Here is a 16,412-nt window from a genome sequence, read left to right as displayed (position 1 = left end):
TCAATAAAATGTATTTCTACTGCAAGAAGAGAATTTTATTCTTATGGAATAACAGTTCAGTAACTTGATATTTGTGATTTTACAGTAATGTTTTATACCTCATTTAACAACAAAGTTTAATTCACTACAAAAGACAAAGTGAAACACATTAAGACTAAACAATAAAAATAGGAATAATGTTTCCAAGTGTGCTGGTTTTGGCTGAGGTAGAGTTTTCCTCATAGTAGTTAGTATGGGGGCTGTGTTTTGGATTTGTGGTGGGAACAGTGTTGTTGTGACAGGAATGTTTTAGCCACTGCTTAGCAGCAGTTACACAGAGCCAAGGCCTTTCCTGCTTCTCACACCACCCTATGAGCAAGAAATCTGGAGGTGCACAAGAGTTTGGAGAGGGCACAGCCAGGACAGCTGATCCCCCTGACCAGAGGGAAATTCCATACCATAGGACATCATGCCCAGCTTATGGAGCTGGCAGAAGAAGGGAGGAGGGAGTGTGGAGTGATGGTGTTTGTCTTCCCAAGCACCAACAGCTCTGTGGTGCTGAGTTGATGGCTGGGTTAAACCACAACACCAAGACCAAATGTTTCCACAGGCTGTCTAAAGCACAAATATGAACATGGAGCATTAGGCAGCCAAAGCTGGAGACACATTTAACAGTGCATGGCACACAGCACAACATTCTCTAATGTTGTAAGACATTTGAACTCTTCCCATTATGGTTTATGAGTTTTACACTGTCACTCAGATAATTTTGGTATAATATGAGAAGGCTTGGTTTAAAACTGGCATGGACATTTTAAAACAGTCCAGAGTTTGTCTAAAAATACTCTCACAAAATTCTACTGCTTTATAAGAAAATGGCAGCTTTTGCTTTGTTCCTGATGCAAAAAACCCACATCCAATCTACGTTATTTTATCCCTTTACTAAAATTCAATTCCTATGGAATTGATATTTCAGCACTGGTTCTTTTCATTATTGCTGTTGATGTTGCTGTTTTTATCTCCAACAGCATCTGAAGACCTTACTTCCATATCCTGACCTTACCATTTCCAACAAGACTACAGCAAACAGAGTTTATCACAAAGTTATTGACATAAAAGCTTCAATATTTATCAGAGGAATTTACATTCATTTTCTTGTAAGAGTAAGAAAGGACAGTCTTACCTTTTCTAAAAGGGCAGTTTTTAATTCAGCTTGCAATGTTTCACTATGTTTTTTCTTCTGTTCAAAAGATTCTTTTAACTCTCTCAGCTTTCCCTGGAGATGCTGCTCACTTTTTTCTTTTTCCTTCAGAAGACCCTGGATTTCCAGTACTTGTGCTCTTGCTGAATCAAGGTCTACAGACAACTGCTTAGAAATCTATATTCAAAAATATTAAGTAACTGTATATAATTTAAATTTAAATCACTTTTTGTACATGCTGTTCACAGAACCAGACCATCCCACTGGTTGGTGCCACTGCTGTTTCATAGCTATGTGGTTGAACACTGGCAAGCAGATTTTAAGAACTGCCATAACACATTAAAATAATCTGTTATTTCCAAATTTACTACCCAGAGATCAACAGCAGTCGTTTTTATCCATTCTAAATTAAGATCAGGCAAGTCTTCTCACACCAGCAGTGGTTTGGGCTCTCCTGCTGCCAACCATAGCACACACCAAGCTCATCCTTCTGCACTTTCCACTGAGCACCACAGCACTTCAGCTGAATGAGTGGGGAGCCAGGGAAGGAGCAGCAATAGTCACAGAGCAATTACCATCACACCTGCACAAACCTCTTTCAGACACTAAGTGTCCATCATAGTCTATCACACTATGTCCATTGATCAAATCTTTTCTGAGTCTTTAGGGAACAGAAGATGCCTTAGGTAAAGAAATCCATGAAAGCAGATGTGTCCTCAAGGCTGCCAGCTGCACTGCATGGTCTGAATGCTATCTTTGAAAAAGAAGTACATTTGGTCCTTATGTAGTCACAAGCAACTTACACAAGTTTGAAAAAGCAATTCAATCCTTGAAGGATATCTGAAAATGTCCTGCCAACTACACTGAGAACATACTGAATAAGCCTGAGAATAAAGTAGATCTAAGGATATGAAATAACAACTTTTATTGTAAGGAAATGCAAAAACAAAAAACAAGGACACAGTAATACCACATACCCATTTCACTAATGAAAAAACCTGAAAGTCTAAAATCCCCTGCTACGGTATGTGGAGCACTGAAAACTATGACTAAAACCTATATTTTAAAGCTTCACATTACCCTCTAGGAAAGTTTTAGTATCACCTTATTTCAGTGCCAAAGATAGTATACAATTTGAGAATTGAAACATCTTTATCTCTTATCAGTCCCAGCAGGTGAGACTGAAAATCAATCTTTTAAACATTTATTATTATTGGTTTTTAGATTTTTGAAACTAAGCAGACAACTTACCACCTCTTTTTTCTCCAGTGAGTTTTTCAATTCATTCCTCTCTTTAGCTACAGACTCTGTTTGTATCTGAAGTTGGTGTTTTAACTCTTGGCAAGATTTTTCCTAAAAAACATAAGACAAGGAAATATTCCTGTTAGTTTCTACGACTGTGTATGGAGCATTTTTGCAGGAGTTCCACATTCTGAAAAATACCGCTTTCATTTCCAATGAAAAATTTTGCCTTCTCAACTGCAGACACTTTTAGCTCAAAACCTCTCAAAACTTTTAAGGGGCAAATCTAAGCCACACATTAGATGCCCTATACTAATAAACTCAGCCAGGTGCCAGAGTTTCTCTGATTAGGGATAGCCTCCCTGTTTGAAGCTTCTCCTTCTTGATGAAATAGTGGGCTCATTGGTCTCGCTCAGGATCTAAATTCCTTCATGTTCTAAAACTCAAAAGCAAGTAAATTTGCAGACCTCCATGCATATGCAACCATATGTTAAGTCCAAATACTACATATTTAAGACAGTGGAGAGCCTCTAAAAGACTCCAGAACTAGAAGCAGAATCTGGACTACTGCCTTTAAGTCTAAACTGGGGAGAAAATCCTTCAAGTTTTTAGGAGAAACAAATCTTTAAACAGCAGTAACTAAGAAAAGCAAAGAAAAGAGCTTTCCTTCAAAAGCTGAATGAATAAGAGAAAAATGTTCTTTTTAACTAGGAGCACATCAGAATAAAAGCAGCTTTGAATGGGCTCTGGAAAATGGTGACATATAAGATGGGAAGAGTATGAGGAAGACAGCCTTGCCACATCTGAGTCAACGCTGTCAGAACAACTGTATTCATATAGTGCCCATTCATTCTGACCAAGGCAGAAGAGGTAAGAAAAGCCCTAGTAATAGTTTATTTTCTTTACCATAATAGGTTGCTCTGGTGGTCAAGTACTTGTTATACTGTCACTTGTAAGACCTTTCTGAAATTCAAATAGTTCTAGTACTCCAATAATACCTTAAGCTAGGCATTTTCCAAATGACAGACAATGTTACTCTCTGCCTGCAGATTTCCAGCATGTCCAGACAAACACAGAGGAAGTTCTATATACGAAGACTTCAGAAAGGGAATTAAAATGGCCTCAGAAAAATAACTTTTTCAATACAACAGCATTTTAGCAAAGGTTCTAAAACTTTGTGTTGTTATAATACAGTTGATGCATTTTTTAAAAGAGGATGTTTGCCATCAAATTGTTTCACCACCATTTGTCATCTCCATTTAGTTTCTTCATTATGTTAAAGGTGTGCAGGAAGAAGAAAGGATTCTGTTATGTGATATGACTGATGCTTACTACTGTAAATATCTAGGCAAAATGTAAGGTGGGAAACATGTATGAACTACTAAAAATCACAATTTGGTTTTCCTCACAGTACTAAATATTCATGCATTTTCATCATATGTACACTGTTTTCAAACAGAAAGCAAAGTCATTTTATCAGAATGCATATACATCAAACTTAATGCCTAACTAAGGAATCTACTAACCATTTCTGCCACAGCTGCTTTTCCTTTTTTAATTTCATTTTCTAATTCCTCCTTTCTTTTTTTGAAGGATTCAGAGCTTTTTGAGAGCTTATCTTTGGTATCTGTAAGGTCCTTTAATAGAGTGTCCTTCTCTAACTTCATTTGTTGCAGCTCTGATGTGGCTGCCTGCATTTTACAATCAAGTTCCTTGAGCTGTTTACTTGTATCTTGATTTGATTTCTCAAGGTTTTGTTTGAGACTGGCCTTTTCTGCCTCCTGCTTTTTAATTTGTTGGTTTGCTTGGTCAAGGGCCTCAGATTTCTTCTGCAAATCCAGTTGAGCATTAGACATCCTGCAAATACAAAAGGATAAAACATATTTTTTAAAGTTCTTTTTCATGGGTTTTTTTGTATCCTTAAATGTCTCTACTTTCACCCATGGCCATTACATCTCTCCAGTTAAGACAAAACAGCAATTTCAGAAACTAGTTTTGAGATGGTTCCTTCTTCCTCAATTATCTTGAACAGAAACTACCCCTTTGCTGCTTATGCAAAAATCACAAATTTGTATTTGAAAAAGGTTACAGAGGTATAGATATTTCAAGATGGACCTCACTACATCAAACTGTTCAGCCATTTAGCTGACAACAAGCACAGTGAATAAAATGAAGAAGTGTAGTGAATCACAGCAGTCAGTGACTCCTGTGAGAACATGGCAGATGGAGTGAAAGACAACAGGTGGGATACAACACAGTTCTTGAAGCAGAGGGGACACAGCACTTATTTACGAGTTGTTGAAATCACAGGAGAGAAGCAAAAAATTTCAACTCTAGTCCAAACTGCCTCAGTTTTATGTCTGACTTTGAAAAGTGCTATAATACAGGAAATGCATACGCCTCTCTTGCTGCTTCAAGTTGTTTACTCAGTTCTGCTGTTCGGAGATCTAATTCTTTGTTCTGATGTTGCTGTTGCTGTAACTCCTGAAGAGCTTGGTCTTTACTTGCTCTAGCATCAAGAATGTCACCTTCAAGTTTCTGAGAGAGAAAAATAAAAAGATAGAGCCATCAGAACACAACCAACAAAATAAAAATAGCAATAAAAAGCAAAGTCATCTAGTCTGTGAGTGCATTAACTGTAGAAAGCAGTGACAACTCTCACATATCATCTGTTTCATTACTTCACAATTTATCGTTCACTGTTTAGTTCCTGCTAATCACCTGCTCCTCCAGAATTGAACTATTGTGGTAAAACACTCTAAAAGCATCTCTAAATAAAAGGCCGAGCAGGCATTTTATTGCAAAGTAATAGACAAAAAGCTTTACAGCAGAAGCAAATACACAAACTAAAGTGGTGAAGAAATTCTGTGCTTGCCTGGAAGAGGTTTTTCTTCTGTTTTTTTCCAAAGCTACTTTTTCACTCACATGGAATATAAAGAACACAGGAGCCTTCAGTAAATGGGCACTATTTAGACTCTTCAACATACTGACTGTTTTACAGGCACTTCTGCTTTCACACAGAGGCCACAAAACAAAGTGGCCAAGTTTCTCCATAAAATTTCCTGAGGGCTTTTTGTTTTCAATTTTTTTAAATGCCGCATATTCAACTGGAATAATCTCAAAGAATGGTGAAGATGCCAAGACTTTACATAGAATTGCATTCCTGTTGACAGCATCAACAACCCTGCTCAGTTTCACACTTTAGCTACCAGGAACCCCCATAAAACCATACACAAACACGCTCTGTATTTCTCCCAAGCATTTGTGTCCATTGGCTATTTGTGAAACTTCAGCAAAAGAATTAAAACTAAAAAGACAAATCAAAGTAGGCAAGAAAAAAACCCAGTGTCCAAAAGAAGAGATGCAAGAACAAAATAATTATGCTGACAATTAAATGCATGACAGCTTTAATTTTTAATAGCATTGGATTAAAAATTTTATACAGAGAAAACAATCTTCATTCTCTTCTATAGAGCACAAAAGCTAGGAAAAACACCCAACTCAGTCTTGAGCAAAAACACTACCAACCTCCCTCAGAAGAGACAGACAACACTGCAAAACCAGTTCTGCATGGCTCCCATGATCCCTGAATCATATGCTTTTGTGTGTTATGAATTTTGACTACCAAGATTTTTTTTTAATAGTGAACAAAGGTCAAAGCTATCTCCTAAATTTTAAAGCTCTCAAGCATCAAGACTAATTCATATCCTTAACTGAAAATACTAGTATATCAAAACGCCATGAAGTTCTGCAAAACTTCTGCCAGAATTATGTGGACTTTAAAATAAAAACTGATTTCAGAAGTGGAATGCAAAACTCCAGATCAAGTTAAGAGATGAAGAGTGAGAAATAAATCTTGCTAAAAAGCCTACTGAAAGGCTTCAGAAATAAATTAAACCAGACAGGCAGTGTTAAGCAAGGCTAGCCAATGTAACACATATTCCCTGCTACTACTTTTAAAGTGTGCAAGTTCGACTTGAAAACTCTAATTTTGGGGTATATTCATGTTCCTTAACATAAAGATTTCCAGGTAGCAGAAAGGCTGGTAGAAGCACACAGACAGGAAAATGACACAATAGTGGCAGTGTCATAGACCTACCTTCTTAATGTGAGATACTAGCATGGAAGAAGAGAACAGGATTAAATGGTGAATCAGGAAACATTAGTGAGAAAGAAAACCCACAATAGTGATACTGCTATGATCCTTTCCCCATAATTTGAGCACAGCTTTTACCACATGCTGCCTAATAACAGAGAACAGTTTCTGTAGGTCCAGACATTGTGTTCAATACAAACCTTAAGCTGTGCCTCTAGTTCTTCAGTTTTCTGTTCTAAAGAAAGGCATTTTTCTTTGTACTCTTTAAGATTGGCTTCCAGCTGAGTACAGTACTCCTGCTTGTCATTCAGCTTAGCTGTAACCTGATCCAACTGAGCACTGACCTTATTTAACTCCTGGGTAAAACAAAATACAATGGTTGTTACTTTTTAAGTAACTTCAAAAATTACTAATGTCACATATGCTTTAAATGATCTAATGTGTTCAAATTAAAAAGGAAAATAATGTTTATTTTTTATTCTGAGGGGCAGGATACTGAAACAAGAAACACATACACATGCACAAATTCTCTCTGTTTCTGAAAAAATAATTTAAAAAATTATTTAAAATTAAATAAAAATAATTTTATTTCACTGAAAAAAATAATTTTAAAGCCTCAATATTCTCTCAAACCTTACAGGCTCTGGGCTAAATGTTAACAAAGGTGTTTGAAGTTGTAAATGAAGAGGAACTGTAGGTAATAAAGGTGCTAGATCCTCAAGTTAGTACAGCAGTGACTAGAAAATGACATTAAAAAACGGGGATAAAATTTTTGATGTCTTTGTCACAAAATCAACTATCAAAGAGGAAAGCCAATAACATGGAAATGCTCAGTTCCCCACATACCAGGGAGGATTTCAAAACATTTTGTCCAACACAAAACAAATAAATTCTGCAAGAGACACAAACACATTCACCTAGTAACCGCTATGGCAACAGGTACATTGAAGTTAACTGTTCTCCAACCAAGCTGATGTATTTAGTTATTAATTAATTCTTTAATGGTTGCAAAAAGTTGTCTCCTGTTTACAGTAACTAATTGCATTCCCATGCTACAAAACGGTGCCATATTAACATCTGCTGGTAATGTTTCCATGAAGACCACAGCAGCACTGATTTTAACTATGCAAATATTTGATTCAACATATGGTAAAATGCTTCCCTAGGATTAAAACACATTAAAAACATGTAATTTTATCACCAGCCTTTTGGCCCACAGAGAATTATTTTTGAGTACCAGCCGCTGATAGGAAATTTATCTGAGTCAGCAGTAAGAGTTAGGAGTTTTTGATTCTAGTAAGTGCGTTCTACAATCTTTTCTTCATGGCATACACACAGGAATTGAATAATACCTCCAGAATGCCTAAGGAAAGCTTAGATTCTAAAGAATAACCCTACAGCAAGGAGCAGACTCCCATGTAAATTCCTTGCACTGCAAAATATATCTGCTCCAGAGCAGCAAAAGGAATTGAATGCATGCCACATGGTTAAAATATTCTAAATTATCATTTCCCAATGCTTATTCATATGTTAATTGAATTTGTAAATAGACTATTTTTAGGTTTTTAAGCAGTTTTTAGGTAACACAGAAAATTTATGTGTCGTCTAATACCTGTTGTTTATCTTGCAGTGCATTCTGGGCAGTGTCCAGATGGTTCTGTAGATCTGCTCTCTGAGCAGCTTTTGATGCTTCTGCTGAAAGTAGCAATTCAGTCTTTGCTTTTACCTGAAAGATAAATTGTACTTCACTAAAACATCTGTTTTACCATAGCTCATTCTAGTTTTTTGATAGCCATCAGTAAGTTTAATAGTAAAATCAGCAGTATTCATGTGTTAGTGCATATATTTCCTTGTAGAAAAATTCACCTTTTCCCAAATGGGAAATTACAACCAGAATTTTTCATCACCATAAAATACAGAGATCCATTACCTGCACATCAAGTTGTGACACTTTCTCTTTACTTTCATTTAACTGACTGGTTAGTTCAGTGATGTTTGTTTCTAGGGAAAGCACACGATCTTGAGCAGCTCTTAGGTGTGCCTTTTGTTCCTGCACTTGTTCATGCAAATTCTCTTGGGCTTGTTTATGACTTTCTGATTGATTTTTCAGCTTTTCTGTCAGCTGAGTTACCTGCAGTGGAAAAGAAAACAACATGAGAAGGCTGGAACAGCATGTCCAAGGAAGTAAAAACTTAATTTTAGTGTGTCTTATTATGGCTCTGGAGACTCAATGCTATCACATTTCTTTTCCTGAACCATTACAGTAAAGATATATTGTTCACAACGCCAGAGTTTAAATAGGTTACCAGCTGAAAATAGAAGCAAAATAGAATTGTCAATTTGGCCTTACTGTAACAGAAACAAAATACTAAGGAGACAACAGATGCAGGTTAAACTGAATTTTGGTGTTGAAAGCTGGAATCAAACCTCTTTTTAAAATGAGTGAAACAAATGTATCTATTATTTTATTTACATATAGTTATAAGTATATTTATAGTTTTTTACAAGCATACACATATACAAATAAATATATAAAGTTATGTGTATGACTATTTGTAAGTACATATTACTAGCATATGTACAAATGAAATATCTAGGAATCCCTTTCCCTCTGCTGATAGCATGGAAGTCACCAAAACACAAGTCATGTGAAAATTACAGTTAGATCATTAAATCAAGTTTAAAGAAATGAAATAGTATAGAAAGGATTAGTGTCATATCTGATGGGATAGAAAAAAAAAGGAAATAAGATTCCAAAATGAGAAAGAACCAGATCTTGACATTCTTACCTGTATTTGTAATGCATGGTTTTTCTCTTGTAGCTGGTTAAGAACTGCAGTTTCTCCTTCACCAGCTTGAATTTTTGCATATAAGTCCTCTCTTTCCTTTTCTAGCAGAGAGATGTTGTCCTTACTTTTTTGAAGCAAAGCCTCAAGATTTTGAATTTTTTGGTCCTTATCTCCAATTTGTCGTAGTACTTGCTCCAGATCATTCTAGACAAGAAGATAATAGTGTTTATTTATAAACACTAAAAATTGGGCCTAATGCATAAAATATTGGATAAATTTATCAAACACCTTCCCTATATTCTAGTCCAGATTTAGAAGTTAATTTCTTGAAACTAATATAATTCCTGAAAGTCACTTTTAGACAGAAGAAGTATTTAGCATAATGAAACCCTGGAACCCACTTCCACATGAGGATACATAACTACATTACCTGGGCTTCTCGTAGTTTTGCTGTTGTATTTTGCTGAAGGGTCTGCTGCTCCTGGTGCTGCTGCTTTGCCTTTTCTAATTGATGTTGTAATTCTGTGGAATTTGCTGCTTTTTCCTTTAGCTGAAAAAAAAGCCCAAAACCAAATACCAAACAAACCAGACTAGTAAGTGGAAAAAAAGCACTACTCAGTATGCCAGTTGTACTCAATGTTCACTCTAACTATAAACTATTTTAGTGTAAACATGGATTTTTAAAAATTTGTATAAAAACAAAAATCTGTAACACTAGATCAAAATCTAATCAAAGCATTCATTACAATTAATTGGTGAGATTCTATATCACAAGCAAGAACTATAATCAGATGCATGTAATTTAGCTCTCAAATAATCTAAAACAAAAGAAATTTTTAGTATTTTTTTGCAATAGTTGTTAAGATGTAACATGACTGATAATAAAGATTCCTGTAAAACAACATTATTATTACCTTTTTTGGCAATTTCAGTAGCAACTGTAAGTCATTATTTTAGTAGCAACTTCAGTTTAGCAGTCTCTCCACTTCTATACTAGTCAAGGCTTTGCAAATTAGCTACAGAAAAGTTTAAAGCTTTGACAACATACCACTCAGATATTTGGCCAATCCCCCAACAGCCAGCAGAAAATCAGCAACATATACAAGATATTCATTAAAAAAAATTAATAAAACAAGTGTTTTCTGCCCATCCAACCCACACTGATTATTAACTATCAATGACCTGCTGTACTATGCTTACTTTTTCTTCATGTAGGGCTTTATCTTAAAAAAATATCTACATACCAAACTACCTATATGGGCCTTTGTGCACCTAAATTAATTTTTCACAAGACCCTTAGACAAAGCTCATAAGTGCAAAATGCACAACTTTTATTTGTTAAGCACCACAAACACACACACATCTGTGAACACAAGCAGTGTCTAAGCAGATTTTGATAATTTTACTGTAAGTCCTTGACAGTATTAGTCAAAAGATATTCCCATGAAAACAAACTTCATAAACTGCACTATCACCACAAGTGTGTGTAGATATTCACAGAGAACAAACTATAGAATCATATCATATTCATAGAGAACAAACTATAGAATCTGCATAAAAAGCCCTACCTGCTCTTCAGCACGAGAAAGCTTTAGCTGTAGGTCAGCCACCTGCTGCTCTCTGTCCATCAGTTTCTCACTGGACAGCTGCCTCTGTTCCTTGAGCCGCCCGTGCGCTTCCCCCAACTGCCGCTCTGTTTCCAGGAGTTTACTGTGCAACTGCAAAAAGAGTCACCCAGTCTTCAGTCATTCCTTAGCCAGCAGCAATACAGACTCATTTCGTGCAATGTTCATGTGAAGTTTTCATAACCCAGACCAAAACAAGTTCATGACCTCCTGAAGTCATGTATGTGCCTCATACACCTCAGAAACACAAATCATGTTAAAAAACAGCATCAACGGCATAGGCAAGAAGAAATATTTTAAAAAGTGGGTTGGAAGGACCCAGAAGCATCTTCATTTATCTACAGGAGCTATTCAAAACAAGTCACAGAGATTTAACAGAAAGAGGGGATCCTTCAAAAGCATAAGGACTGTTGTGTAAAATAATGATGTGCTTTGAGCCATCTTGGCTTATCCAGTTCACTACCTGACTCCTGTAGATCCAGTGGCTGAAGCACCCTGCCTTTACCTGCTCCACTGCCTCCCATAATACACTGTTCTGCTATAATATTAAGAGTGTAATTTTTAGCTTGAGCTGGCTACATCAATGGCATTCATTCTCTGCACTGAAGAGATACATGAACAGTCAGTGTAGGGTACACGGCAGCTTTGGTGGCTTATAGTCCAGCACTTTCCAGCAGCAAAGATTAAGTAGGTGGATGTGCTCTTCCAGCTGGACACAAACCTGCTTCATGATTTTATCAGTCAACAAAAGCAGTACTGCACCATCTTCCAAGTGCAAGGATGACCTTTTACAATTCACTGTTCTAAAAAGCTCTTTTCATAAAATCAGCTTACTCTATGTGAAACTGCCGCTATAGGTCCTGGGTTGCCTCCTGCCTACTTCTACATGAACATGTTCAAGAACACAATGACCTGTTAACTCAGTGCAAAACCAGAGAAAGGATCAGACCATGCAGCACAGCAAGAACTTTCCATAGGTTGTGGGAAAGCTGTGAATGAAGCTTGCTCCTCCTATGCATTTATGTCCAAGGCCCTTGAACCACTCACCTTTTAACTCCAGGTCCTCCCTTCAATACCCCTAAACCTTCCTCATGCTTCCCTTAAACCCCTACTAATATCTATGCAAAAGGCAGCCCAATTTTACTGTTCACTGCAAGCAATCACTGTTTGACCAACTGGCTGCCCAGCAGAGCAGAAAAGAGAACAGTAATTGTGATACCATTACACTTTCCACCCAGGTGTTAAGCTGGAGTGAAGCCTCTCTCCTGCTGCCTGTTTCCCAAAGAATTTAACACTGAAGTCCTTTGGGCCATGTGTCAAAATTTAGCTCAATTTATCAAAAATTGCAAAAGTTTAAAGGGTTTGGAGACAGAGAAATAAATGTATCTATGACTTACCTGCTTAAAAAATCAAACTAAATTATCTCCACACAACTACAAATATCATGAGTGAAAAGCTGTTTGGCATATGGCCAAGATGGTGACTGCTAACAGTGACTGTACAGTTAAAAAAGACATAGGAGAAGAGGGAGGATAGGATGAGGAAAGAGACCATATCTCTCTTACAGTAACTAAGAACATTTGCCTGTATTTGCAGGATCACCAAATTATAAATATTTCCCCCTCACTAAAAATACAAACAAGAACTGTAGGAAAAAACCTATTGAAGAAAGGGTGCAACAAGATAACTATTAACTGTCCATTCCTATGCTGATACTGGGAGAAAATGTTTGGAAAGAGGGCAATCAGTAACAATATTTTACACTAGCTACTTTTATTTACAGACATGGTTAAGTATTTTTCAAGAAGTTTAAGATGACATTTAAGTAAAAGGGACCATAAAATCCAGGATTAACCTATGCTACAGAATGCAAAAAAAAATAATGAGAAAATATCTAGACTTTTAAAGATACAATCAAGTAGATTCAAATTTCTTAACAAAATTTAGTAGCAATTAAGACTTCTTCAAAACTGAATGAGTCCATACTCTCTCGTCCACACCCTCCTCCTACTGCTGTGCTGGAACCACATTATAACTGAAGTTTCTTCCATTAATATCACTTCTTCCACATCACCGCAATTCTAACATGTACAAACTTAAGCAGATATGCACTCATTTAAATGAATTTTGAGAAGATGACAAGGATTCTTAAAAAATGTGATTTGACTAAACAACTCTACACATACCTCCATAAACAGAATTCATAATGCTAAATGTAAGCTAATGCATAAAAAGGTAACTCCAGTGAAGTACCAAGTGAATAAATATGAGGAATTTAGTCTTTTCATTGCAATAGTAAATGAACTCTCCTTTGCAGGAAGAAAAAAGAGAATAAGTTTATGCTTAGCTTTTCTTTTCTTTTATACCAGGTACAAAGGATTTTTTTTCCTGCACTATTTTTTTACCATACAATTCTAAAACACATCCTGAAGTTCAGTGGCTTGTTAGGTTGTCTTCCTTCCCAATGGTATCACCAGAGAATGTGTCATGCCTCCATTTTCTATCATAGGAATTCATTCAGCAATGCTTTACTCACCATCCTCCTCCTTAATTTTCCCACCCCAAAAATCATCTTGAAAATGTCCTCTGAGGCTGAAGACAGATTTCAGCTCAACCTCTTGGCTATGATTCTGTTGCCCAGGCAGTTTCACCAAATGCAGATAACTAACATAATTACCTCCTCTCACCCTGACAGAAGACTGATGGGAGAAGGAAGGACATTCTAGGGATGTAATACGCACATAAATGTGGTTCAGCCAAGTCCGAGATAAACTATACATAAGGAGCTTGCAACTTGATATGTTTCAGATTTTACAAAGGGTTGAAAACTCAGAAACACTCACTTTAACATAAATAAGCTTCAGCAAGATTAAAATGAAGTATGTCATACTAACAAATAAAGATATAATTTTTTACATCTCAAGTCTGAACATGATTACTGATACACACATATTTCTCCAGTCTAACACGTTACTCTCCAAAAAAAGATAAACTGAATTCAACCAACCTCAAGTTTCAAAATGCTCAATGTTATATGAAAGTCCTACTTCTCTAAGTCATTTGACTCAGCAGAATAACAGATTCTGGTGGGGGGAATGTATGCTCTGGATGCTTTCCCAGCTATCAGCAACATAAAGAGAAATTGTCTGGGGAGAAACACTAAGGAAGCAATAGCAAAATTTCACATTACCCTGGCTTTTCCCACTAGGTATTCCCTACTACATTCACTACTCAGACTTTAATCAAGCACTGTTCAGTTCTAATGTAAAACCGAGACTTGCTTTTCTCAGACTTCCTACAGAGTAGTGAAATACAAGTGCTGGTTAATTACTCTCCTTCAAATAAGGAAATGTAAGTGCATGTTCATAAGAAATATGCATTTACATTTAAATATGCAGGTTTTTTTAACTTATGAGATGGTTTTAAGGAACCACTCCTAGACCATCATGGGCTTAAGGAAACTTACCTGACTGAGCTCACTTTGGAGTTGCAGGCCATGCTGCTCTTTTTCCTCCCTCTGCTGCTGAAGCTGTTTACATTCTGCCTTGAGATGCTGGTACTTTGTTTCTACTTCAGATAACTCCTCTTTAAGCTTCTGGCTTGCTTCTGCCTTCTCACCTAGCTCTGTCTGCAGTCTCTGTATCGAGGCTTCAGAAGCAGACAGCTTTGCCTGAAGCTGTTGGCAGTCCAGGTCCTTCTGGTGAAAACTTGCCTGCACATTCTTCTTACTCACAGATACTTCATTGTGTTTTTCTTCCAGCTGGGTGTAGTCCTGTTCTTTCTTCAGCAGCTTCTCAGTTAGACTCTGTGAAGAGAGTTACACAGCAATTCAAGTACAATTCCATTTGCAGCTATTCAACATATTATTCAAATTTCTTTGTAAGTGTTCATGCTGAACAGTGAAGAGCTTGTTCAAAAACAGTATTAAAGAAAATATTAACCTGTATCTTGTATTACACACATTGGTTCTAAAGCCCATACAGCACTTAGTTTCAACTCAAAATACTGTTTTTCATATTCTCACATAAATTTACTTCCTCTTACTGAGAACACACCACAAACTCTATTTCTGTATCCTGAAAACTAATTTGTTTTCCCTGAATGTTCAAACCAACTTAATTCCAACTGGAATTGCATGGGGAAAAATTGAAAAGTTTTCCACGCTAGCTATCTTCTGGGCTACAGGCCCTTACTGGCTCTGCAAGGCAAGCCAAGCCCCATAATTATTGTGCTTTAAAAATGACTGAGAGAGAGCTCCAGCTGAGCTCAGAAAACTGATCCTATATACTTATATATACCTCTGCTTTTCTCAGTATAGTTCTTGAAAATATAAGAAACAGCTTTCTTGCTTGAGGTTGTGCATGAGCTTGAAAAACTTCATATCAATGCACAGAAATATCTTCTCACACTGCAACTGGGTTATAAACCAATGTTCATATCAAATGTATTATATTCTATATATTCTCCATATAATGTGCTCTATCATGAATTAATGACTCCTCCCTGATAGATTTTTCAAGGATGACACACTGTTCAAAGTGGAAGCAATTTCTCCTTCTGTAAGCTAGTCTTACCTTTTCCAATTCTAGGTCCAACTCCTCCAGGGCCAAAATTCCATAGCTAGCACATAATTCTTATGGATACCACCTTACAAAAAGCTGCATTAAAAGATGGCTGCAAACTGCTTTAAGTCACTAAAACTGTAAGAGGAAAAGCAGCTCACTGCCACTTCTCCTCTTCCAATTCCTCAGGTGGTGTTTGACATTAACCTGACATAGCAGAGGACTCTCTCTTAATGTGTGGTTATCTTATGCATCAATCTGTTTCACTCCTCATTGTTAATGAAATTCCAACAGATTCAGGAAAGGGCTCTATATTGTGTAGCAACACTTCTGCCAAAAGCTTGATTCATTGTTGCTGGTCTATGGAAAATTACAGCATGACAACTCTTACTTTTTCAGTTCCACACTTGATTTAGTGAGCCAAACAGAGTCATCCTGCTAAAGGTAGTTTCTTTTACCAAATTTTAATTTCACCTTCTTATATTTTTTGCAAATGTTTTAATATTAGATTACATCAAATACACTCTGTTTTGTCCCTGGCCTTTCCTTTTTCCAAAGCTGACAAGGTTCCTAGTAAATGCATGTATGTAATATCCAGTTCATATCCAGTGTTACATGCAACATGAAGCAGTACACATCTTTGTCCTTGCTTCCTGTCCCCCTTTAGTTCCATTTTTACCCCCACAATACATGACTTCTAAACACAAATACAAAATGCAGCAAGCTCAAAAGCTCTGGTAACAGCTCTCAAAGAATGTAAGTTGAGAAATTTCTGGAATTAATTTCCATTTTCTACCATTCATTATGCCAGTAAATGGCCTGAAAAATATGATGAAAGTATAATCTAAAAGCTAAGAAACTAGAAAACCAACAAAGAGAACTGAGAATATCTTTCAAATTATGATTTTTAGGCAAATG

The 16,412-nt window shown here is 36.5% G+C and overlaps 1 protein-coding gene across 4 annotated transcripts in view; it reads right to left on the bottom strand.

Annotated features, from left to right (window-relative positions):
• The window catches only part of EEA1 (early endosome antigen 1), a 67,790-nt gene that overhangs the window by 19,395 nt on the left and 31,983 nt on the right, over positions 1–16,412 (bottom strand). For all 4 annotated transcript variants that reach the window (XM_014272247.3, XM_074539631.1, XM_005480677.4 and 1 more), the window contains 11 exons: positions 14,399–14,737; positions 10,876–11,025; positions 9,738–9,857; positions 9,308–9,511; positions 8,449–8,649; positions 8,131–8,244; positions 6,719–6,874; positions 4,821–4,960; positions 3,949–4,279; positions 2,432–2,533; positions 1,163–1,357 (listed from right to left, as the gene is read on the bottom strand). In XM_014272247.3, coding sequence (XP_014127722.2) covers positions 1,163–1,357; positions 2,432–2,533; positions 3,949–4,279; positions 4,821–4,960; positions 6,719–6,874; positions 8,131–8,244; positions 8,449–8,649; positions 9,308–9,511; positions 9,738–9,857; positions 10,876–11,025; positions 14,399–14,737 — 2,052 coding nt within the window. The remainder of the gene's footprint in view (positions 1–1,162; positions 1,358–2,431; positions 2,534–3,948; positions 4,280–4,820; positions 4,961–6,718; positions 6,875–8,130; positions 8,245–8,448; positions 8,650–9,307; positions 9,512–9,737; positions 9,858–10,875; positions 11,026–14,398; positions 14,738–16,412) is intronic.

Source organism: Zonotrichia albicollis, chromosome 4, assembly GCF_047830755.1.
Source record: "Zonotrichia albicollis isolate bZonAlb1 chromosome 4, bZonAlb1.hap1, whole genome shotgun sequence".
Lineage (NCBI taxonomy): Eukaryota > Metazoa > Chordata > Aves > Passeriformes > Passerellidae > Zonotrichia > Zonotrichia albicollis.
The sequence above is the reverse complement of the archived record's forward strand: the minus strand, read 5'-3'. Positions and strand labels throughout refer to the sequence as shown.